This window comes from Rhinopithecus bieti, unplaced genomic scaffold, assembly GCF_001698545.2.
Source record: "Rhinopithecus bieti isolate Rb0 unplaced genomic scaffold, ASM169854v2 scaffold_4908, whole genome shotgun sequence".
NCBI lineage: Eukaryota > Metazoa > Chordata > Mammalia > Primates > Cercopithecidae > Rhinopithecus > Rhinopithecus bieti.
The window spans coordinates 246,007-269,771 of NW_016804541.1; the positions used below are offsets into that span (position 1 = coordinate 246,007).

Below are 23,765 nucleotides of genomic sequence, written 5' to 3' on the forward strand. Positions count from 1 at the left end.
GACATTTGGAAAGGGTCTCTCCTGCTTGGTTATAACTTTAACAGACCAAAATAACGCTGCCTTTAGTGTTTCTGAGAAGGTAACACATGAAACCCAGTTTCCCCTGGACTCTGGGATATCGTTTTGAGAACCTATTTGTGGCGGAAGGCAGGTCAGTGGCATGATCAAAAGTTCACAAATGAAGAACATACAAATGACAGGACCACCAAATTTAGAAAATGTCCTACAATGTGCATTTTATTCCATGTCATTATACAATGTTTACATATAGTTATAACTCTCAAGAAAATGTCCTTTACCAATTGGATGTAGTGTCTAAATCTTTCACTTTAACATGAAGAACTGAAAACAGTGGAAATCCACATTGATTGTTATCCTACAGATTGTCATGAGCTGCACGTGTGCCAATCAGAAAGGAATGGAAGTCTTGGAAGAGCAGCGTGGCTTACAGACCCTTGGCTTTAGTGAATTCAGGCATGCGGGATCCATAGTCTCATCTTGTAGTAAAACTCAAGACAAAATAAATTAGTGTTGGACAGAGTTCTACATTGTACAATGTTGAACAAAGGACCACAGGGGGACCTTCTGTTTAAAGTAGCACCAATCCACACCTGATTGTGTTTCCAACATTCATCTTCCTGTTGACTCTATCATTGGCACTTTGAATGGAACTTCTGCTTTAGTGAGGATTCCTACACTGACTAAGCATACGGTGTTGCTAAACTCTCTACAAAGTGTGGCAACATCAACCCGGGAAATGGCACATTTAAACCATGATCGCCCTGACATGGGCTTGCCTTTTTGTGTGTGTTTTCTCCACCCCCTGACCTAGCTGGTATTTCGTGGATGTTTCTGTGACAGTGGTAAAAGTAAATAAAATGCATTTAAGGGGTAAGCAGGTGTTTAAAAACAAAACAAAACAAAAACAAAATGAAAGAATGTGGTCGCAGCTAAGGAGGTTTTCACATGTTGTTTAACTCCAGTAAAGTCTGATCCAGCATCTGATGCATACTAAGGTTTTCTTCTTTGGCATGAGCCACTTTCTCTGTGGTGGGATTAGAAAATTAAGTCATGAATAGCTGTGCTTTGGACACAATGGTGGTTTGTACATTTAGGCAGGCAAACATCAATCACAAACACAGGATGAGATGATTAGAACTCGGCATGCTTGTAAGACATTACTCATTTCTAGACAAGAACCTAAGATGGGGGGAGGACGTCTTTGACCCAAAGGAGCCATGGCACGCATTCTCATAGAGCAGTCAGGTGCACCTCCACTAACCATTCACTGAGGATAAAATGCACATGGGGTTTGCTGAAGGTTCACTGACTGTGTGCCGTGGGAATAGGGAGAGGTAAAAAACCAAATACAGCTGCAGCACTTGTTATACAGACTGGAGAAGTTACAAACGGCAGACATTTCTGAGGTACAGGCAGTTAAAAGTCTAGGAGTTGTGTGGTAACACAAACTCACAAAAACAAAGATGACATAAATAGGTTTTCTGAGAACTTTTAAAATGATTTATTTCTGTTGCTCATAAAAAATTGTCAACATGTTTCATGCACACTTCATTAGGACATTCTCTTAATATTTTTATAGTGTTTATTAGCATGACATTCTCCCCAGACTCCAACAGCACCATTAGACTGAGTAAAGCATACCTTTCAGACAACCAGGAGCTTCTGGCATGAGTTCCTGTTTTCAAAAGCTATTTTGCCCAAGCATAGGAACATTTAATCATATTTCAAACACTATACCATATATTTAGAAGTTAGGAATATGAATATCTAATAGGAATATATATACACACACATATATGTATACTTAAAGTAGGACTCATGGCTGTCAGGAAATAGAAAACTTTTTTTGGGTGGGGCTCCTCATTATTTATCAGTTCAAACGAAAGGACCTGCTATTTCAAAGAGCAGTGCTGAATTGACATAAGTATTTTACCATAAAAGCTGTTTTGTGATTAAAGAGAACGTAATTATTCCAGCCATATAGAGAAAAATGCAGGCAAGGCCAGCCTTTCAGCCAATTCCTTGTATTTGCATTTCTGCAGAAAGCAACTGTTTTCAACTCTATTAGTTGAAGGTAGGACAGTCTTAGATTTTCTGCACATGGGCTCTACTCCTAGAATTCAGCCCAAGTTTTTTCACTCTTAAGTTTAATCCTCATTCAGAGCCAGCTTTAGTTCATTAGTGAGGCGGCGGTTTTGCTCAAGTTGCTGGTAGAGTTGATCTGTACAGGTCAGCAAGCAGGTTAGCAGAAAAGAGGCAGAAGGAAGAGAGGTTAGCAGACTTGGTGAGAGGCAGTTAATAGAGAACAGAGACCTCAAGCAGGACAGCAGCTGGTCATTTGCTGAGCAGTTTACTCTTACCCCATAGACACCTGTCCTGTATTCAGGAAGGGTAGATCCTAAAAAGCTTGGTAGACTTAGGAAGGGTCAGAATTTCTCTCTTGGTGGGGAAAGGAGGGGAGGAGGAGCAACACGATAAGAGGAGGAGGAAGAGTGCACGTTCCTCTTATACCTCACTAACCCACTTTGTGAGCTGAGCCATACATGAGCTCACTTTGTGAGCTGAGCCATACACTTTGTGAGCTGGCAACAGATTTGGGAATGGAGGCCTGGCTGGAGGTGAGCCCAGTGCGACATCCATCTCTTGCTAGGGCTGTGTTGAACTTAGGTGAAACCTCGACCTGCCCAGTGCTGCCCACCTCTTCCAGAACCCCTTTCCCCTCCATTCACAGGGCAGGCTTTCCCCTCAGGTAGTACCAACTGGGGGTTACTGCTTTTGCTGCACTGAAATTTTTTGAAATTTGGAATTAAGTCCCTGTCCTTCCCCCAGTCACTGCGATACAGGGCGCACACTCCGACTCTCGTCTAGCTTTGATAGTGTTATCCATTCAAACAGCAAAAGAACAAGCACTTGTCACCACTCAACACTGATTTAGAATTTATCTGCTGCTTTTTTTTTTTCTGAGACAAAGTCTCGCTCTGTCACCCGGACTGGATGCGGTGGCGCAACCTCGGCTCCCAGGTTCACGCCATTCTCCTGCCTCAGCCTCCCTAGTAGCTGGGACTGCAGGCGCTCACCACCTCGCCCGGCTAATTTTTTTTGTATTTTTTAGTAGAGATGGGGTTTCGCCATGTTAGCCAGGATGATCTCGATCTCCTGACCTCGTGATCCACCCGCCTCAGCCTCCCAAAGTGCTGGGATTACAGGCGTGAGCCACCACCCCGCCCGGCCCTATCTGCTTACTTCTTGAAGAGGATGGCATTCATGTGTGGTGCTAATGGATGTGTATAAAATGAACAGAACTTGCAACACCTACATGAAGACCAGCATGATATACATTTTACACACTGACACGTGATCTGCTTCCAGGGGAAAACAACTGCAGGAGTCAGTCTGTATCGGATGATCCAGGGGACACCCACGCTATGACAAGCAAGAGCCTGCTATGCACTGGCAACAGCTGGAGGATGCAGGGTGGCTTTGAATGCTGGTGACAACTTGGACCTAGAAATACTTCATGATCTTGAAAAGCTAACAGTCCTACCCCTGGGGAAAATGTGCCTGCAGCCCCCAGGTCTGTCGGGAGATTGAGCAGTTCTCACATTAACATTCTCTCATAAACGGTAGGACATGGGAGGATGCTATGCTTGTTATGTTTTCTCGCTTGGAATATCTGCTGCTCTGTCCTCCTCACTCATCCACATTTTCTGAATACGCAAAACCCCAGTCAAATGTCAGCTACCTCTTCCAGGGAGCTCCCAGTCAGAACAGTTCTCTCTTCCTTGTTGGCTCCAAATGCACATGCCTATGAGTTCGGACTCGCTTCACTCCTCTATCTCCCCACCAGATGGCCAGCTCATGGAGGGCAAAGAGCCTTTCCAGCCCATCTCTTTACCACACCCCCACTTTCCCATGGTGTTTTGCAAGTGACATATGCTTGGGGGTTGCAAGACATAAATCCCATGACTACATTCACACTATGGACACAGGGAACTGCCTCCATGGGTAGGGAGCATGTCTCAATTTGCTGAGCCCAAATGTTTGGCCAGGCTAGAATGGAAGAACTTTGCTGAAGATCTGGAGAATCCAGAGGGTCAGTATGAACTCAGCAGGAAGGACAGTGGTCCCTCCGACAGCCTCCTCTGGACCTGCTCTGCTTCAGCTGCTGTGGAGCTGGTGTGCATGGGTGGCAGAAAGGCAGGCACAAGACTTGCTCATATCCTTGGAAGTGTTTTCCCTACCGTTCTATGGAGACTCCCAGCTGTCTGAAGCTTCAGGTGCCCAAACTCAGTGATACTTTTGGTTTGGCCTCCACTGGAGCAGCTGTAGCTATGACCTGGCCCTTTGAACCAGAAGCCTGGGCTCCAACAATTTCTTGATAAACTTGACTTGCTGTTTTCCTCTTGCACGTGCACACCTTGGGCTACTCCTGACCTGCCCTCCCAGTCCATTAGTGCCCCACTTCCCCTTGTAGAGTGTACTGATAGAAAGTGTGAAAGTTTCTGGAAGGATTTCCAAAAAACAGATGTGCCTCCAGAATTACATGAACATCTACTCAGCAGAACTTTCAGACTTGGCATTTTGTCTACGTCAGGAAGCAGGATTTACTCAGAGAAGGGTACTCTTCTCTTATTCTGAATTTAAAAAAGAACAAGGAAGGAATCATAGAAGCAGGCCCAAGGAGCCTTAAGAAAAGGAAAACATGAAATCATAGAAGTCTTTATACACTCAAGGGAGAGACACTGTCCAGATTCTAAAGTCCACCATACTACGACCACAATACTTTAACTCTCAGCTTTCTTTTAAAAAAGCATTTCCTCTATGCTTTGAAGTCTCTGTAGAGTGAGAATGACACTATCTTCTGAGTTTGTCCAGATTTATTTCAGTATGGTGGTGTATCAGCCCTCTCGGGCTACAAAAACTATATACAAAACATGCAGATCATCCATGTTAAAAAAGAAAACCAGGAGAAATATATAGCTAGATTGTTGAGGAAGGAGAAATGTTGGGGATCATGACGCTAAAGTCCATATAAGTTAAAGTTCTAATTTTTACAATGTGTTTTTTTAAAAAATCAGTTAATTGCTGTTTGTGAAATAAAACAGAAGCCCAAATGAAATACAACTGTCTTCTGAACAATTTCCACCAACTACCTTTTTGGGAAGAAAAAAAGAAACTTTCACTGCTATATTTTAAAATGTCCACAAATAAAAACACAGCCATTGAACACAAAGACTATGAACAATCCCTCCAAAAGAGTATGTGCTAAAAATCACAAATCACAACTGACCAGAGTAATCATATTTAGAAAACCTAAGGTGTCATTTTCATGATCAAAATAAAAGTGGCTGAGTCATGAATATACTTCAAAAAAGCTTGAACTTTTCTTTGTGCTATAAAAGGATGATTGACAATAACCAAAACTTACATTGTTTGAATTCAAATTCTTTTTCACCCTTCTCAACGTATAACTTCCTAGTAATATAGGACAGCTACGGAACCATTCATCATGAGCCTCTGATTAGTTAGCCAGGTCCTCCCAAGCAGGGCCACCGAAACATCAACATAGAGAGGTCACTACATCCTGAGCTAAACCTCCAGGAAAGGAAGACACTGATCAAGCCAGACCTTTCAACTCTCAACAAGCAATGTCCCCTGTGTGTCCCAGACTCCAAAGCAGAGCCATCATAATTCCCCCAAAACCCCCACAGATGTCCAGACCTCATTCTAACCTCTGAAAAACAGAGGGATGCAGGCTTGGGTATTTTTTTAAAGTTCAACAAGGAACCATTGCTTTAGAAACTCCTGATATAATTCTGTATAGTGTTCAGAATTTAAAAAGAAAAAGAAAGCAGCAGCCAAACACTAACTTCATATGTGTGAAGCAGCTTTGTAGTTTTATTCAATGTTAAAACTAAAATGTCAATAAATAAGAAGTAAAAAGAATAGCAAACAGAAATAGCTTACACAGTGTTTATTTGACACTGAAACGAAGAGCTTCTGTACAATAGAAAGCACAGTGTGTGCCTGAATCTACGGCAGGATGCTAAGAGAGAGAACCAGGGTCACCTGGAGAACAGACAAATGCAGAGCTCAGAGAGGTGGGACATCCAGCTCGACGAGGGAGTCTTGGGAGAAGTGAAGCAAAGAAACTTATCTGCGTGAAGATAAAAAGGTGGGAGGGAAAAAAAGTGGCGCAATGAGAAAAAAAAAAAAAAAAGAAAAAAGAAAACCAAACCAATAGATGACAGCACCTGAAACACAGACAAGAAGCAGTCATGCAAAACCCACTGCCAGCCACACCCTTGGAAGGACGTCCCACCTGAGGCCGTCACAGGCCGCCTTTCAGCAAGGGTCCATTTTAAGAAAACCCATGAACAGAATTTAAAAACAAATTTTAAGCTACACTCATCTTTCAGAATATTTAATCATACTTGATGCAAAAAGTTTTTCCCAAAGAATCACCACATTTTAGTACTGGAAAAGACCTTAGAGACAGATGATCTGCTCCTCCCCCTCATTTACAAATGAGGGATGAGAAGATAGACTGCTCTCTGGTTTCCATGGCAACAGTCATGTCTCTAGGGGCTTTTTTGTTGAGTGTGGGGATTCTATAACGTCTAAGGCCACAGGCACATGCCATACTCTTCAAGTTATCATTTTTCCTGCATGGGTAAATGAATGACAGGTGGGCTTGGAAAATGACATTTCCAGCTTCAGGGAATTTAGGGTGATATTAGAATGAAGAACCCTGAAACATTCCAGGTTAGAATTTAAAGTAGTAGGAAAAGTTTAATATTGAAGTTTGGTTAGTAATACGTAAATTAGTTGTATCTGTTGAAGGTTCTTCTCATGATAACAAGACTACCTACTCCAACTCTTACTGCCTAACAGTAAAATCTGGGCCATTAACTCCCAGGCTCACATTATACAATCTGTGTTGAATTTCCCATTTCTTTGACACAGGTTGTGGTAAGTATTTATCGTGGGTATTTTAATTCTTTTTATGAAAACAGAAAATTAAAGGCTTGGTTACTCAGCAGAGGGTTCTTTTACTCTAGAATTCTTTTCTTTTTTTTTTTGAGACGAAGTCTCGCTCTGTCCCCCAGGCTGGAGTGCAGTGGCATGATCTCAGCTCACTGCAAGCTCCGCCTCCAGGGATCCCACCATTCTCCTGCCTCAGCATCCTGAGTAGCTGGGACTACAGGTGTTGCCACCACACCGGGCTAATTTTTTTTGTATTTTTAGTAGAGACGGGGTTTCACCGTGTTAGTCAGGATGGTCTCAGTTTCCTGACCTCGTGATTTGCCCGCCTCGGCCTCCCAAAGTGCTGGGATGACAGGCGTGAGCCACTGTGCCTGGCCTACTCTAGAATTCTTAAAAGTAAAAGAGATGATCTTTTATAGTACCACTGTTAGGGCTGTATGGGATCATGCCAATTTCCTTATCCTCAGATTCTCAATAACCTGACACTTTAAGGGTTCCTTCAATTTATATTTATTTTATGAAAATGATTTTGTTGTACTTAGTTGAATCTCAGGAAACAAATTTTTGATATTTCTTGAGACGTTCCTGTACAACAAATGGCATGGCCGTCTAGTTTTACTTGAGTTTAGCTTAATTTCCCAAAAGGATAGTGCTCAAGGTCACTCATTCTAGTTCACTGCTCTAGTTTAGCACTTACAAAATAAAAGGATTCTGAAAAGAAAACGGTTTGTATAGACACTTAATCTAGTTGGCCTTTATATTAGTAGAAAGTGAAAAAACAATAACTATTCTAGGTTATGACAAAAAGGGTGAACACAAGAGTGCAAAGATGGAGATCAGGGAGCAAGGAAGGGATGGTGGTGAGTTTATTACATTAGCATGAGGGCAGGGTGTAAGCAGGCAGAGTGGATGCACGTTTACATGGAAGTCATATCGTTGAGAGCGTGGTCCAGCTCCTCGCTGATGGCTTTGTACTTCAGTTTCTGAGCATACAGCTCGTCTATGACCAGGAAGTGGAAGGCAGAGGTGCAAGAACATGGAGAGTGATCAAGAGATGGAAGGTGAGTGAGGGTGGTGCATGCACCATCCCAACACAGCAGCAAGAAAAGGGCAATGCATGAAGGGGTTGGTGCCGCAGCAGGTGGCCAATGCAGGAGGCGTGCGTTTTGTTTTAAATAAATTGAAACAAAAACAAAGAGAACAAAACCCATTAGAAAATAAAATGAGAAAGACTCAATACGAAAATCATAACAAATATGGTAGGTATATCAGTAAACCATGTTAAATCCTAAACGAAACCACAGAAGGCTATCTCCTGGTGAGGGGACACAGGGGCTAATGGAACACCTTTCTTTTGCAGAGCTATATTTTAATTACACTGGAGTAGTCAGCCATCTGCAGCTATAAACAATGGGGAAAAAAAAATCCAACGGCAGTGTTTTGGAAGAACAATTTGTGACTACAGCCTGTAGTCCTTATCCGGCTCCACCTTCAAACCACTGACTTCCTGACCACACTAGACCACTGGGATAGCGATTTCTTAGTGTCATTTAAGCTACTCCTGTGGTCTTCCCACTCAAGCTGCCTATTACTGGTCCAGGAGGCTTGAAAAGCAATGAGTGCCACACTTTATATGGCAGTGGTATGGTAGTCCGTAATCTAGTTTTGTAATGCTGCACGTTTCAGACTTTGCTGCACTTTGGCAGATCACTTTGCAACCATTTGTCATTCTCTCTTCTCCACTATTTTGATTATCTGTACCAAACCCTAGTTCCTTCTCTAATCCCTTCTGTGATGTATATATTTGTTTGTCTTTTTTCTTTCTTGTTCACAGCTAATCCTTCACAAACCTCAAAGCTCAACATTTAGGATATCCGTGAGATAGAGTGGTTATTACTAAAATAAAACCTAAGTGCCTTAGGGGAGAAATGCTTAAGTATAATTTTTCCCTCCTCCTTCAGGATATAAAGTAGTTTGATAAGATAATACATGACTTAAAAAAAACCCCAAATCCTTACTTTGAATTCATACTTGGAAGAAGGTGGATTCTTCTAAAAACAAGTCCCCAATCGCCACATCATTCCCAATTTAATTAGGAAGGTAACACTAAAGATATAAAATATACTGAGTCATTCTCACCGATAAGCACCTCCCTCACAGTGAAAAATAAACCTGCCACACTTCTATGAGCATGAAGTCAAGCTGGATGGCATCTGCCACTATGGCTGGTAGCTAACTAGTCACCTGGTGAGCAGAAGACTCAGGTTCATGAGTTTAAGAGCCACAGAGGAAAACCCCAGAGGACAGACAGGAAGAATGTGCAAGTGCAAAGGAGCGTATCAAGGTGGATGCCCTTGAATTGGAAAATTGTTTTGCCACATCACTATTCAACCAGAAGGATTAAACTAAAAACACTACTTAAGATCTTACCTTCTAAGTCATCAATGCTTTTCTCCAATTTAGTTACTGACCTCTCCGCAAACTCAGCCCGAGTCTCAGCCTGTAATGATTTATTTGAGTTAAAGTTGGGAAGTTTTGTGTTTCCCGCAGCTACAAACATAGGGAAACTAGAGGATGTAAATGAAGCGCATCACCCATAAAGTGGATCTGAAACTACTTGTCAGTTTCAGTCACCTCTGTGAGAAATGGCAGCTAGCACTGTACACACACTCCAAGGCAACCTTTGAATATTCCTGACTTGGATCGCTAGAACTTTAAAATGAAAAGGCCCTGACCAGTTCCATGAAAACAAACTCATTTAAAATCCAGTTGGCTTCATCCACAACTCTCATATTACCTCCTTCAGCTTGTCGGAAAGGACCTTGATCTCTTCCTCATATTTGTCTTCCTTCTGCGAGTACTGTAATTAGAAAGAGCATTCCAGATGTCAGGCTGCAGCTCAATCTACTCATGGCTTCTCATGCAAAGATCTCGCCAGCCCAGCCAACAGATGTTAAGGATCTCTTAGGAGGTAATGGAACCTCTGATATCAAATGGCACACTGCAATACACTCTCTGCTTTCTTGCCTATTGTTTTACATGGGATAACAACAAGATAACTTATCCACTTGGCACTTGGTTTAAATTAAATTGATGACTCATATCCCTAAGATAAAATAAATTCTCTAGCTAATAAAAATAATTTGTTACCTAGTAACTCTCCAAAAATCACCTCACAATATTGCCATTTACTAAAATGTCTACTGTAAGTGTTGCTTTCACTGGCAGGGCCTCTTTGGAGCAGCTCTTAAAAGACGCCTTTCCCCCATACCATGCTCCTGGCCTACCTTCTCAGCCTGAGCCTCCAGTGACTTCAAGTTGTTCGTCACAGTTTTCAACTCTTCTTCAAGCTCGGCACATTTGCTAATGTTTTCGATCAGAGGCAGAAAGGGTGGGAGACAAGCCAAAGGAAGGAGGAGAGAAAAAGGAGAGGGATGGGAAAAAATGAAAACCGAGTCCTAGAGACGAAGGGCTGCCTTAAAGTAGCCAAATCATCGGGTATTAAAATGTTTAGTTTTGCCAGGAACACTGCCCCCCAACCTCGCAACAGCAGAAGGCAGGGTGACAAAATCCAACAACTTTGAAGTGCAATAATTTGGCTCCTTTTTTGGCTGCCCAAAGAGCATTTATGAAGGGAAAACAAAGGAGCATAAAGGACCAAGGGAAAGCACTTAAAGCAAGATATAAATAGCAGAGGGTGAAGTGAAGGTGCAGTCGTTATACCAAACGAACCAGTAGGCATTGGAAGCTGAAAGACGTCTGGGTTGCAGTTAAACCTAAAAACCACACATGAGCCATCAGTACCTTATCCTCTGCAGCCATTAATGCTTTCAAGGTCTGATCCATTATTCTTAATTGTTCTTCCAGCTGTCGGACTTGGCTGTTAGTGGACACAGGAAATGCACAAGGCCATTCACAAAATCAGTGTGCAGGTAAGGCATGCAGTGATACACGCATTCATACATAGACACCCCACACGAGTCCTCCATGTTCCATACTCGTGGCTCATCCACAGCAAATGAGCACAAAAGGAGCCCGGAGCTGAAACAGGTAATGTGCAGCTGCCAGAAGGTCATGCTGTTTAGTCACCGCTCTGCAGCACCCCACTCGTGGCCTCCTAGCGCCGGGCCTGCTTACCCTTCTGAGAGCTCAGCCCGCTCCTCTGCACGTTCCAGGTCACTCTCAATGATGACCAGCTTACGGGCCACCTGCAGCAGGAAAACACAACACACACACCATGGATCTTGCAAGTTTTGTGTAGGAGGGCATGGGGGTAGCGATCAGATCCCATCAGGCACTAAGGGTTTTATCTACAAACAATATGATCCTCTTGCTGGTAGACCGGAGAGAAGCAACTCTCCATTAGGAGTGCAAGCAGAGAGGAGATCAGAGGCTTCTGCTTAGACTCAGAATGGTTAGCTGTGATTGGGCAGTCTCAATTGGAAGTCTGATCTAGAACTGGCAGCCAGACCAAAATGTGGAAGGAGGGAGAAAATACAAATTCACAATCTCAAAAACAGCAGTAGGATGAGACGTATACTGAAAAGATGGGAGCTGCCAGGAAAACAAAATAAACCTAAGAACTCCTTCAATTTGATGGTTGATCTGTACATCTACCTCCTTATTGCAGAGGAAGAATATGAGAGACACTAACGTGAGACAAGTTGGTGAGATAATTGACAAAATCAAATTTGTATTTAGTGGAAGAACCAGAGAGAGGAAGGGAGCCTCTGAAGCAGATCAAAACTTGTGAGCATAGTGTAATCTGAAGGTAATAATGATAATAAAAAGGAGGGGCAATGCTGTTTCAGGATAGCCACAATGTGATCCAATAAGGAAAAAACAGAAATCTTAATAATCATATTGTCTCTTATCGCAGGAGGCTGTTTTCATGGGAACATGACCAGCAGCAAATTCTACTGAAAATCTGCATTGATAATAATTTCCTACCACCCTTGAGGAGACAGGCCTCCATGAATCCACTGAGACACTGTCTGTGGTCTCTAGGTTGCCCAATCTGGATGTGCCAGGTGACTCTGGGAAGAAGTGACTTGCACCATGATAGCATGAGCGCCTCCTTTCACAAGACACAGGGCCCAACTCTCCCTTCTGGCCAAAGATCTTCTGTCCAGGTCTTTGTGGTTGGGGGAGAGGAGTTTTGGTCCTTCTTCCCAGTGCCACTGATCGGCTTCCTGATAAAGCCTGGGATCCCCTAGCAGGATTAAAATGAGAACTGTTTTCTGGAGACAAAGGAACTTTGCTTCTCGAAACCACCCGTGTCTGCCAACCAAGCAGATGGCCTCACTGAGGAATCAAGACTGTGCATTGCTCCCTGGCCTCCTGAAGGCCACTGTTGGAAGTCCACAAGGCTGTGGGCCCCAGGATCTGACCTCTTCATATTTGCGGTCGGCATCTTCAGCAATGTGCTTGGCCTCTTTCAGTTGGATCTCCTGAATTTCCATTTTTTCTTCATCCTTTTGGGCTCGACTCTCAATGACTTTCATGCCTCTGAAAAGAAAGACAAGCAGGAAAACCCAAGATTTACAGCTGACCTTCCCAAATGCACACTGCACTGCTGTGGCCTGTGAGGTTTAGTGTAAGCGGTAGACCAAAATAGAGCACAGAGCTACTTTTATTTCCCAAACCAGGAAACAACAATTTCCAGAGCTAAAGGTGGAAAAAAGAGACACATTTCTCTCTGTTCATTCACTGTGAATGAACTCTCTCACCCTGAGTACTGATCAAACTATCAGGCATCTAACATTAATGATAAAAGGTACCATGTCAGGATCCTGTCTGAATCTTGGCGGCATGAAACCGGAAAAGCCAATATGCTTTACTATTAAAAAGATAACGAGATTTCTTGCCTTTCCTGTGGAAAGCCTCAGCTTGCACATGAATCAAAGCTAGAACAAAATCAAACTTATCTTTATATACCTCTTTCTACAAAGAATCTTCTTACCCTGCCAACCATAAGCAAAAATATTAGACTTAATGAGATATTAGACTTAATATTAGATTTAATAAACTAGTAGGCCCACAAAAAATGCTGATATTTGACCATTTCAGACAAGTAATAATGGTAATTTCCTATGGTTCAACTGAATGCTTCAAATTAAGTTTTACCTGTAATGGAACCCTTTGATGACAGCAATGCTGGGAGATAGGCCTGACACTGTCCTCTACGCTGAGTGTATTAGGGTCCTACGGCATGGTGTTATGTTTCAGAAAAATACTAACTGAACTATGATATTTTACAGATATATGGAATAACAAGTCATGTAAAATGGAATTCATTTATCAAAATTTAAGTAGGCAGTATAAGTGAACCACTATTTTTTTATTTTTATTTTTTGAGACAGAGTCTCACTCTGTCACCCAGGTTGGAGTACAGTGGCATGATCTTGGCTCGCTGCAACCTCCACTTTCTGTGTTCAGCGATTCTTCTGCCTCAGCCTCCCGAGTAGCTGGAATTACAGGTGTGCACCACCACCCTTGGCTAAGTTTTGTATTTGTTAGTAGATTTAGGGGTTATGCCATGTTGGCCAGGCTGGTCTCAAACTCCTGGCCTCAAGTGATGTGCCCGCCTCGGCCTCCTAAAGTGCTGGGATTACAGGTGTGAGCCACCGTGTCTAGCCCACTATCTTTTGATGAAGCACTGGAATACAGTTGAGGAGATCTGGGTCACAGTCTTGGCTTAGCCACAAATATGCTGTGAGCCTTGGTGCAAGTCACATTCGTCTCTGAGCCCCAGTTTTCTCATTTGTAAAACTAAGAGACTAAATGACCCCCAAGTCCCCTTTACTCCGAAGTCTAACATTACCAGACTGCCTTTAAGGTGCACTAACAAGTATATTTCAGAAAGAAGTCAGCCACAAAACCGCTCTTATGTGTACACTGTAAGATATGATTAGGCATCTTAAAGAAGTCCAAAATGCTTGGTTAGCGAAGAAACACTAAGCAGCAGTGGATAATGGCCTAAAAGTTTAGCTAAAATCTTCTTTAATCCTAAAGTCTGAAATCACTCTTTATACCTGGTACCTGGTGGCAGGGTCACTTCAAAGAGTGAGAAATGGACAAGATGACTGACTGCCTTCACTTGCCCAGGTCACAGCACAGATAGATACACATTCAGTGTTCTGAGCCCTTCATGCTATGCCATCCCTCAAGCAGCAGAACGCTCTCTCACTTCATGGAGTCTCTCTTGAAGTACTTCTACGCAATACGGCAAATCCTTAATTCCAACAGTTGAGCATAAGGGAAAATGCCTTCTAGACCAGCCAAGGCTGTGCTGGTCTATACAAACCATGCTTTCCTTTACTACCACAAAGCTGAATCTTAGAGTAATAATTCAGCTAAAGCCAGATTACAGTAGAGGTGGGCTCAGAACACACGAGCATCTGACTATTTGTGTGCACGTGTCTTGTGTGTATTGAGACCAAGTCCAAAATATTTTACTTTTGCAGACGGTATTTCTGCTTTGTGTTTTTTCTTCCACCTATTTGTTAAGCTATTTGACAACTGATAGTCCACAGTTCCTTTATTTAGGCCTAAGCCTCCTTGGTATATTATAAAATAAAGTTATACTTTAACAAATGCACAACTGCTCTGTGGTCAGTAAGAATGAAAGGGCCAACTCGTATCCCTGACATTCCTCCTTTACATATCTGTCTGCCTCATTAGATGGTGAGCTTTGTGAAGGCAGGAACAAGATCTTCTTCTTTGTAACCTTAGGGCTTAGGACAGTGCTTTGGACATAGTAGGTATTTCACTAATGCTAAATGAACAAAATCAACCGAGTTATACCTGGGATCAATAGAGGAAATGATCCCACCACCAGGAGACTGAAAAATTCTTAAACCTCAAAGATCACAGGAGCCCTCCGGTTTATTCCACCAGGAAAGGCAGCTGCAAAAGATGGCTGATGGGGCATTCTCACCTCTCACTCTCATCTGCTGCCTTCTCAGCTTCCTCCAGCTTCTGCAAAGCTGTTGCCAGACGCTCCTGGGCACGATCCAACTCTTCCTCAACGAGCTGGATGCGTCTGTTCAGAGAAGCTACATCGGCTTCAGCCTAGGTAGAGAGAGTGAAAAGCATTTCAGAGTTGGGGAGAAAGTGAGGGTGGTAGCTTCAGGAAATGGCTGGGACTGCAATGCTGATTTCAGACAGGAAGATTGTCTTGTGGTGAGCTACCTTTAAGTGCATTACAAGCCCTCATCAACTCCGGAGTTCTCGGACACATTTATACATTGATTCATACAGTAAACATCCATATTTGTGTATACACAAATCTATACACACAATTCTCATCAGACAGATCATTAGCACACGGTCTTCCACATGGTTCCTTTCTTCCACAGATTTCAACACCCTGGCTTTACTTGCCTGTTAAACAAGAGCGTCATCACAGCCACCTCACTCACTGGGGGCCTGAAGTGTGAGACAAGACTTACCCAGGCTCAGCCATGTAAGACAATAGCAGTACAGCCAGAAATCGGACTCAAGAGTTTCACGCAAGTCTTTTCTTCTAGCCACTTTATCAAAGGATCCTTACAAAGGAACTCAAATAGTTTAAAATTCAGGGGTTCTAAAATACACACCACATGAAGGCCCAACACAATCCAGTAACCCCTTTTAGAATAACTGGCCAAGACATTGGAACAGAGCCAAGACAAATTTCCCAAGTGTTTTTGATGTAAGCCTATGAAATTTCTTCGAAGTCAAGGTTAATACAAGAAAAGTATCAAACTACTAAAAAGAAAAATAATACAAGTACTGTTTTTACTTGGTATCTATCTCTGAAATAAAATGTTGGTTTCTTTGAGAAGTAATGATTTTTTCCCTGTCATAAGAAATTGTTGCTATGAGTCTCAGAACACTTGTAAGACTATGATGGTCCATTATACACACTTGCACTGGTGGCTGTTTAAATATTGTGCATGGAAGTGGGAGATAGAATTTACTTATTAGGTACAATATCCTCATCCGCTTTGAATGTATGTTCACTAAGGGGTGGTAGGGGTTTCAGAACACTTAGGAGTTTTCTAGAAATTACAATACACACTTAGGGACCCATGGTAATAGGATAACAAATTTCTCTACATACAGCCCTGAACTGTAAGTTGCTCGCATCCAGAGAACTCACAGTTCTCTGCACAGAGTACGGGTTCAATAAGATAAGTAAAACCAACCTAATTTTAATAAAAGCAATGTTCTTAGCTTATGGATGCACAATACAGAGTTGGAAATGCAAATGTAGTTAGAGACTGTGGTCAGTCTTTAATCAAAGGAATCTGAGAACCTTCAGCTCTTTGCTCATCGAGATTTGTAAGATTTTAAATGCCAAGTTTTATCTGAGAAGACAGGTGAGTAGGGCATCTCCAACCATGGTGAAGGACTCTATAAAAACATGTGAATACACTTTTATCTTGACAAAAATGTAGTAATTGGTTGATGGAGGCAGGGAGCAGGGCAAATGTGAAATAAACCAGAGGAAGAGCATTTACAACTGTACTGCCTACGAAGTAAATCATTATCAGTGCACAGCTGGTAAATGGGCCCAGCTAGGAATTACTGGCAGATGACTGTTGTTTCTGGTTTGTGTGTGTATTGAAGGGCAAGGGTAATAGGATAACAAATTTCTTAATTATAGAGAAGTGTCTTTGAAAAACCATTAGGCTTTTTTTTTATTACTATTACTGGAAGGATGTATCTATTAAGGATATACTTCTGGGTCAGTTAAGATTTCTTCACTTTTCTACATTTTCATTTTCCAGTAAAATTCTATTCCTTTTGAGGATGGAGGGGAACTCAAAGCTGAAGCAAAAACAAAGGGCAAACAAAACAAAACAAAATTTAAAACCACACAAAAAAACCAAGCACACAATCCAAAAGCCCTACAACAACAAAAAGCCTCCGTAGAGTGTCTAGGTTATGTATTCAAAAGTACTGTGCACTTTCTTTTCTTTTCTCCTTTCTTATTATTTTCAATATGATGGCAAATATCCTTGTCACAGAGGCTATGGCCTATTAGAGCAATGCCAGCAAGATTTTCGAAACCTTTTTGTAGCTACCAAGTTCTAAGTTCTCTGCCCTGCTTTAGATCTGGGCCTAAACCTCAAGGACTTTGTACTCACAGAAAGATGACTGTTTATGCTTTGGGGAAAGAACCCTCTGGGTGACAGGTCTCTATCCCCAGCTCCCCACACAGCTGAGTCACCAGAAAGGAGACAGCACCTCATGTTCATTCCAGCCTCGCACATGAGATCTCCCTACCCAAAGGGCCCCCACCAATCCATCCGTGTCTTCCCTCCGATCAACCCCACCCCCATTCTTTCCCTTAGCTCTTGGCACTGCGTTTACAGAATGCTGTTGTCTAAATGCCACTCCTGTGTTTCCCCAGGGTCTGTAGAACCTCAGACTCCTGGAAATCAGAAAATATGTCCTACAGGAATACCAGCCAGCAGGGCTTCATACAGGGTGCCCCAGCAACAACTGGGCATGGAGACCCATTTCTAGGTGCCAGTTTGTGATACAGAGAGAGGAATGGTAGGGCACACACAGCAGACCTGAGGGTGGCTGCCCCTTCCTGAGGAGGCCCTGTAAATCCAAAAAATAGGGTCTCAATTTTTTAGCTAGAAGGATCCCTAAGCATTGTCCAGATCAGCAATTCCCACAAGTGACTGAGTGTCAGAATCAACCCAGAGATGAGCATTAAAAAAAAAAAAAATCAAACTTTCAGCTCGGCGCTGTGGCTCACGCCTGTAATCCCAGCACTTTGGGAGGCCGAGGCAGCTGGGTCATGAGGTCAAGAGTTTGAGACCAGCCTGACCAACATGGTGAAACTCTACTAAAAACACAAAAATTAGCCAGGCGAGGTGGCACGTGCCTGTAATCCCAGCTACTCAGGAGGCTGAGGCAGGAGAATCGCTTGAACCCGGGAGGCAGAGGTTGCAGTGAGCCGAGATCACACCACAGCACTCCAGCCTGGGTGACAGAGCAAGACTCTGCCTCAAAAAAATAAATAAATAAATAAATAAATAAATAAATAAACATAAAAAAAATCAAACTTCCAGGCCCCGTCCCTAGAGATTCTGATTCAGGAGGTCAAAGGGGGAGGGCAGGAATCTGTACTATAAATAAACAATCCCCTTTGCCACCACCCAAAGAGGCTGGCCATTCTTCTAGCTCTTGACTAAAAAGAGGCGGCAGGAGGGAACTCTGACCCTGGGCACTGAAGTATGCGGAGGCCATAGAGCCATCAGTGGGAGACAGGATTAAAATCCAAGTCACCAGGCTCCTGGCATGCCAGCTCTCCACTTGTCACTTCTCCTGGCTTCCCGGAACGTCATGGAAACCTTGGATCTGGCAGTTCTCACTCCTGTGGTCTTTATCTCTTCTGACATCAGATTGAGATGTTCTCTGGCCCCCATCCCAACTCCCCCAAGAAAGGCCTCAGGGACAGACCCTAACCAGGACTAGGAGAACAGTTGCTGCAATGCAAATCATCCACTAAAGTGATTATCACAATCTTTTTGAAATTAGGCAGGATATAAAATTGAAAACTTCATAAAACAATGCTAATGGGTAATAGGAAGCTCACGTAAGGACATGGAACATAAGGACACGGAACATTTACTCCCTAGCCCAGAATTCAATGCCTACTGCCCTAGAGGTTTCACAGCAGGACAAGCAGAGGGGCTTCGAGGTTAAAGCCAGGACCTGGGAGTAGTATCTGAGGTACACCTATCTTTATGGGAAAACCCTGAACCCATGACAGGCTCTGCAGGCCCTATTATACTGGCCTAGTAGAATTTTTGTTTGGTTTGTTAGAATTCAAGATATGTTTAATTTTATAATTTAATCAGGGCTACTTTTTTCTCTTATTTTTACTTTTTATTCTGATTTATTATGCTCTATGCTCCAAAAGCCCCACATCTCTCACCTTTACTAGCTTTTATTTCTGGTATTTTTTTTCTAAGTTTCGAGGTTATTTCGATATTTTCTAAGGTTCTTTTCATCATGGCACCTGGGGATTCTTAAGGCCCTGCTATTGCCTCTGCTGGTACAAGCCCATAGACATATGACCACCTGTTATTTAAAAGCAGATAGATATAACAAGGCATTTGGGGAGGGTCAAGACCCCAGACACAAACTGTTTCTAGACGTGTAAATCACTCTTAGTGTACTAAGTTAGCTTTCTTCTTCTTTTTTTTCTTTAAGATGGAGTCTAGCTGTGTCTCCCAGGCTGGAGTGCAGTGGCGTGACCTCGGCTCACTGCAACCTCTGCCTCCTGGGTTCAAGCGATTCTCCTGCCTCAGCCTCCCCAGTAGCTAGGATTACAGGCACGTGACACCATGCCCAGCTAATTGTTGTGTTTTTAGTAGAGGTGGGATTTCACCATGTTGGCTAGGCTAGTCTCGAACTGCCGACCTCAGGTGATCCACCCGCCTCGGCCTCCCAAAGTGCCGGGATTACAGGCGTGAGCCACCGCACCCGGTGGAGTTAGCTTTCTTCTAACAACAGCCCCACGTGCTGACTGCCAGTGAAGTCTTTCAATTTGGGATGATAGTTTCTTTTATTTCAAAAGTGCTATTGTGTTCTAACAATTAATGAACTACTCAAAAAAGAGACTGCTGTATTAGTCAAGGCTACCAATGTCTTCCTGCAGATCTGTTTTTAAATAACTTCCTGGTGCTCTGTACTTGAGGTGCCTTATAATGCATATGACCCTCCTCTAAGCCCAAGGGCATGCACCCCATTCCCCCACCCCAACATGGTACTATATAGAAATCAAGGGCATGCCCACCCCACCATAGTATAATATCCCAAATCAGATTTGGAAAAAACAAAAACAAAAAAAAACTTTTACGAGGCTTAGATTTTCATGAAATCCAGATGTTTTAGCCAATACAAAACAGAAAATTAAAATGGCAGTGACTTTTACTTTTGAAAAGTATTCCAGTTAAGGCTATTAAGAAAAAATACTGGTGGGAGAATATTATATTCTAGAAATCAATCCTCTGGAATATGTTTCCAAAGTCCTGACTGAACCGGAGTGGAACCTGGGATGATCAAAGGTCAGGTCTTTTTATTTTATGCAAACTGTAGTTATATGAAGAAGGTTTCACCCAACTTGCTGTGTAAGACCAAGTGACCACAGCCAAGCTAAACTTCTGCCCTTATATGGTAAGGAAAGGGGGGAAAAAACACTGATGACATTAAGGGGCACTCCCATGGATAACAGATAAACACAACCTCCTGTGTGTGTGCCAAAGCCCATAATTTATGAGGCATATTTGTATAATGAGGGAGAACAGACATGAACAAGGCATTGTAGTGCCTCTGCCTTGCCTACATATGAAAGTGGAAATTGACAGTATACATTCCAGTTACAGCCACTCTGGGAGTGCCAATGCAAGCACAAAATGCACCCTCAGTTTCCTATCCCGGAAATATTTACCAAGTGTAAAGAGGGAAAATGCTGGGAATTTTTGTAAATTGGTTATTTCCAATGATTTAATCATGTTATTAATTAAGAACCTTCTGGCCACAACTCCCTGTCTCCTTGTTTGCTGGATACTACTCAGAAAGGAAGATTCTTCTTGCCTTTTTTTTTTTTTTTTTTTTGAATAATGAAAAAAGCAATCAAAACCCTAGTGGGTCACAAGATCTGGAGTCAATCATGTCAAGCAAAATAGCCTCATTCCAACATTTTGAAGGATCCACACAACTTGGAAACACAGACTAGGAGGAAGTAAGGGATGGCTACTTTTTCCAAGGTAAGGGCTGGTTTAATAAGGGCTATTAACTACAGTCTGAACGTCTGAGTATTTGAATTTAGGCCAACTCTCTGGTCAAATATTTTTTGCAGTGGCTCATGGTTTTGTCACTAAACCTTTATCTTTGCTGCCAAAAGAAACTGTTACTGCTAGCTTAACTCACAGCCCAAGTTACAGCTAAATACCTAAGTTAGCTACACTTCAGTTCCAATTTCAGAAGTTAGGAACAACTTGCAGCCTGAAAGTTTCTCTTCAATGGTCTGATCCAGTCCTCAAGTTGCTGTCTTAAAAGGTTCTGCGTTCAATCACCCAGGTAGACTGCTTGCAAAAATTACTTAAAATGAAACCACTTAAACCACTTTTGATATAAAGCCATGAAAAGAATGAAAGTATTAATTATCTTTAGCCGACTGGCACAGGAAGAGTTCTGTCATAAAAACGATGCGCAAAAGATGCACATTAAAATAAAGGAATAATGTGCCCTTCATAAAATTTACCTTTTGTGTCTAACATCAATCACTAGGCCAGGAGTCAATACAAGGCTCTTCCGCATAAGGTCACACATACTCTTTCTTAGCAGGGTGAGAAGACCTCAGACTTCTACCACTAACACCACTTCAACCCATCAAACATGCCTACCAGCCTGTCCACTTCCTCTTCATTCAAGCTCCCCGCCCCAACAAATGTTGATTAAAAGCAGTAAATGAAGTGTTTTATGATGTCATAAAATGAGCAAGCCATCTTTAAGACCCCTTGCTGGGTGGGGAACTGAAGGTGAAGGAGCACTGTGTTGCCAGGGCTGTGCAGTTTTAATGACAGTGGGCACACAGCACTTACCCTGCTGCGCCAAGCACCACTGTACTGTCTGTACATAGTAACTCCTTTAACCGACAGGAAGATGCTGTTACTATCCACACTTTACACTGAGGGAACTGAAACACAGAGGTTAAGTAAATTGCCCACTGCTAGTAAGTAGTGGAGCCAGGATTCAAATTCTGACAGTCTGGGTCCAAAGTTCTTGTCCTTATCCATCATATTCTTTTTTTTTTTTTTTTTTTTTTGAGACGGAGTCTCGCTCTGTGGCCCAGGCTGGAGTGCAGTGGCCGGATCTCAGCTCACTGCAAGCTCCGCCTCCCGGGTTCACGCTATTCTCCTGCCTCAGCCTCCCGAGTAGCTGGGACTACAGGCGCCCGCCACCTCGCCCGGCTAGTTTTTTTGTATTTTTTAGTAGAGACGGGGTTTCACCATGTTAGCCAGGATGGTCTCGATCTCCTGACCTCGCGATCCGCCCGTCTCGGCCTCCCAAAGTGCTGGGATTACAGGCTTGAGCCACCGCGCCCGGCCCATCATATTCTATATAGTTCAAATGGTTCAAGGACAGCTGCTAGCCAGTTAGGGAGTCGGAATTAGTTTACCACCCAGCCAAGTTCAGGGATATCCACAGGACTTTTGCTGACTCGTCCTATAAAGCAAATACTGAGAATTATCTTTTGCCTATTGATTTCCTTTTTCCTGCTTGTATTTTATCTGAAACTTTCTCTAGTTGAGCTTTCCTCTAAAGAGGACCATTTCAGATCTTGAAGTTTCTGTGGCCAGCCATACAGCCACTTACAAACACTTAACCAGAACGATTTACTCAACTCAGAACAGCCCCGTATATTAAGCACAGCAAGACATCATACTATCGTTTGTCATAACATTCCTAAGGTGTTTGTTTCAGTATCTTGATTAAAACACACACACACGCACACACACACACAAAATCGACAAATATCAAATACTAGACTACCTCTGAAATCCTGTTCCTGTTTGCTGGATACATTTGCCTTGGAAGAAAGGAAGGAAGCCAGGTATTACATTTAACAAGGGGGAGGGGAAGCCCGCAAGAGAATACACCCAGTAACTGTTGATATTTCGCCAACTTTTTCCAAGACTTGGTAACAAAGGATTATCTATCTGTATGAGAGAAGAGGGAAGGAGGACTGCTGAAGAAAGGGAAGGGTGAAGGGTATTGTACTATATATTAGCTCTTCCAGCAGAACGCGGCGCTGTCAAGCTGTCAATGTCTCTCTACCACCTCAGAGACACAGGCCTCCGGGAAACCACAGGGTCGACGGGGACGGCGGAGTGTAAGCATCCCCGGGCCCTAAGTCCACAGTATCTCTCCCACTTGAACTGTCGGCACCCCTTCTCAAAGGTACGGATCTCCAAGAGGAAGGACCTCCTCCCACTCCACTCTCAGAGTAAAGCAAGCCAGCAGCGCAAAGTGCACCTCCCGGGGACGCAGAGACACGACCGAAAGCCACCACCCCAGAAACAGACCCTTCCTGGGAAAATGCTCCTTCCGGAACCTTCTCAACACCACCCCTGCTTCCCCTGATCTACTTTAGATCAGCGAGATGGAAAGGAAAGGCTGAGAACAGGCCGGGCCCCTCCCCAGAGCCCGCCGCCAGCTGGCCCAGGTGCGCCAGGTGCGCCCTGGAGGCGTGGGGACGGGGGACGGGAGCCTGCAGGAGGGCCCTGCTGGGCGCCGTGGGGCTGCCCGGGGAGGATGCGCCTCTGGGGTCTGCAGAGTGATGGGTGGGTCCCTTACGGTCTCCCTCAGCTTCCTCTCGTGGTCCAACTCGCGCTGCAGGGTGCCCGCGCGCTCCTCTGCAGCGTCCGCCTGCTCCTGCAGGCTCCGGATCTTCCTCCGCACCGCCTCCAGCGAGCTACTCCCCGCCATCGCGCCGGACCGGTAGGCGGGCGGGCGGGCTGCAATGGGAAAGGCCGGCTGCTGCCCTGCGGACCCGGCTGCCGCGGCTGTCCCGGCTGCCTAGCGCCGGTCCGCCCCGCCCAGGCCTCTCTGTGCGACGGCGGCGCCCCCTGCGGCCAGGAGCAGTCCGGAAGTCGCGGCCTCCAGGGCGGCGCAGACGAACCGCAGGCGGGCTCACGAGCGCCGGGGGCGGGCACGGCAGGGCGGGGGGCGCGCCGCGG

General features: G+C 43.8%; 1 protein-coding gene across 21 annotated transcripts in view; it reads right to left on the reverse strand.

The window, feature by feature from the left end:
• Positions 1 to 210: 210 nt before the first annotated feature.
• TPM1 (tropomyosin 1) overlaps positions 211 to 23,765 on the reverse strand; it is a 29,747-nt gene continuing 6,192 nt past the window's right edge. For 3 of the 21 annotated variants that reach the window (XM_017869059.1, XM_017869062.1, XM_017869073.1), the window contains 7 exons: positions 14,948 to 15,081; positions 12,399 to 12,516; positions 11,146 to 11,216; positions 10,296 to 10,371; positions 9,806 to 9,868; positions 9,439 to 9,508; positions 211 to 1,045 (listed from right to left, as the gene is read on the reverse strand). In XM_017869059.1, coding sequence (XP_017724548.1) covers positions 963 to 1,045; positions 9,439 to 9,508; positions 9,806 to 9,868; positions 10,296 to 10,371; positions 11,146 to 11,216; positions 12,399 to 12,516; positions 14,948 to 15,081 — 615 coding nt within the window. In that variant the 3' untranslated portion in view covers positions 211 to 962. The other 18 variants (XM_017869060.1, XM_017869065.1, XM_017869061.1 and 15 more) reach the window with 14 other exon arrangements.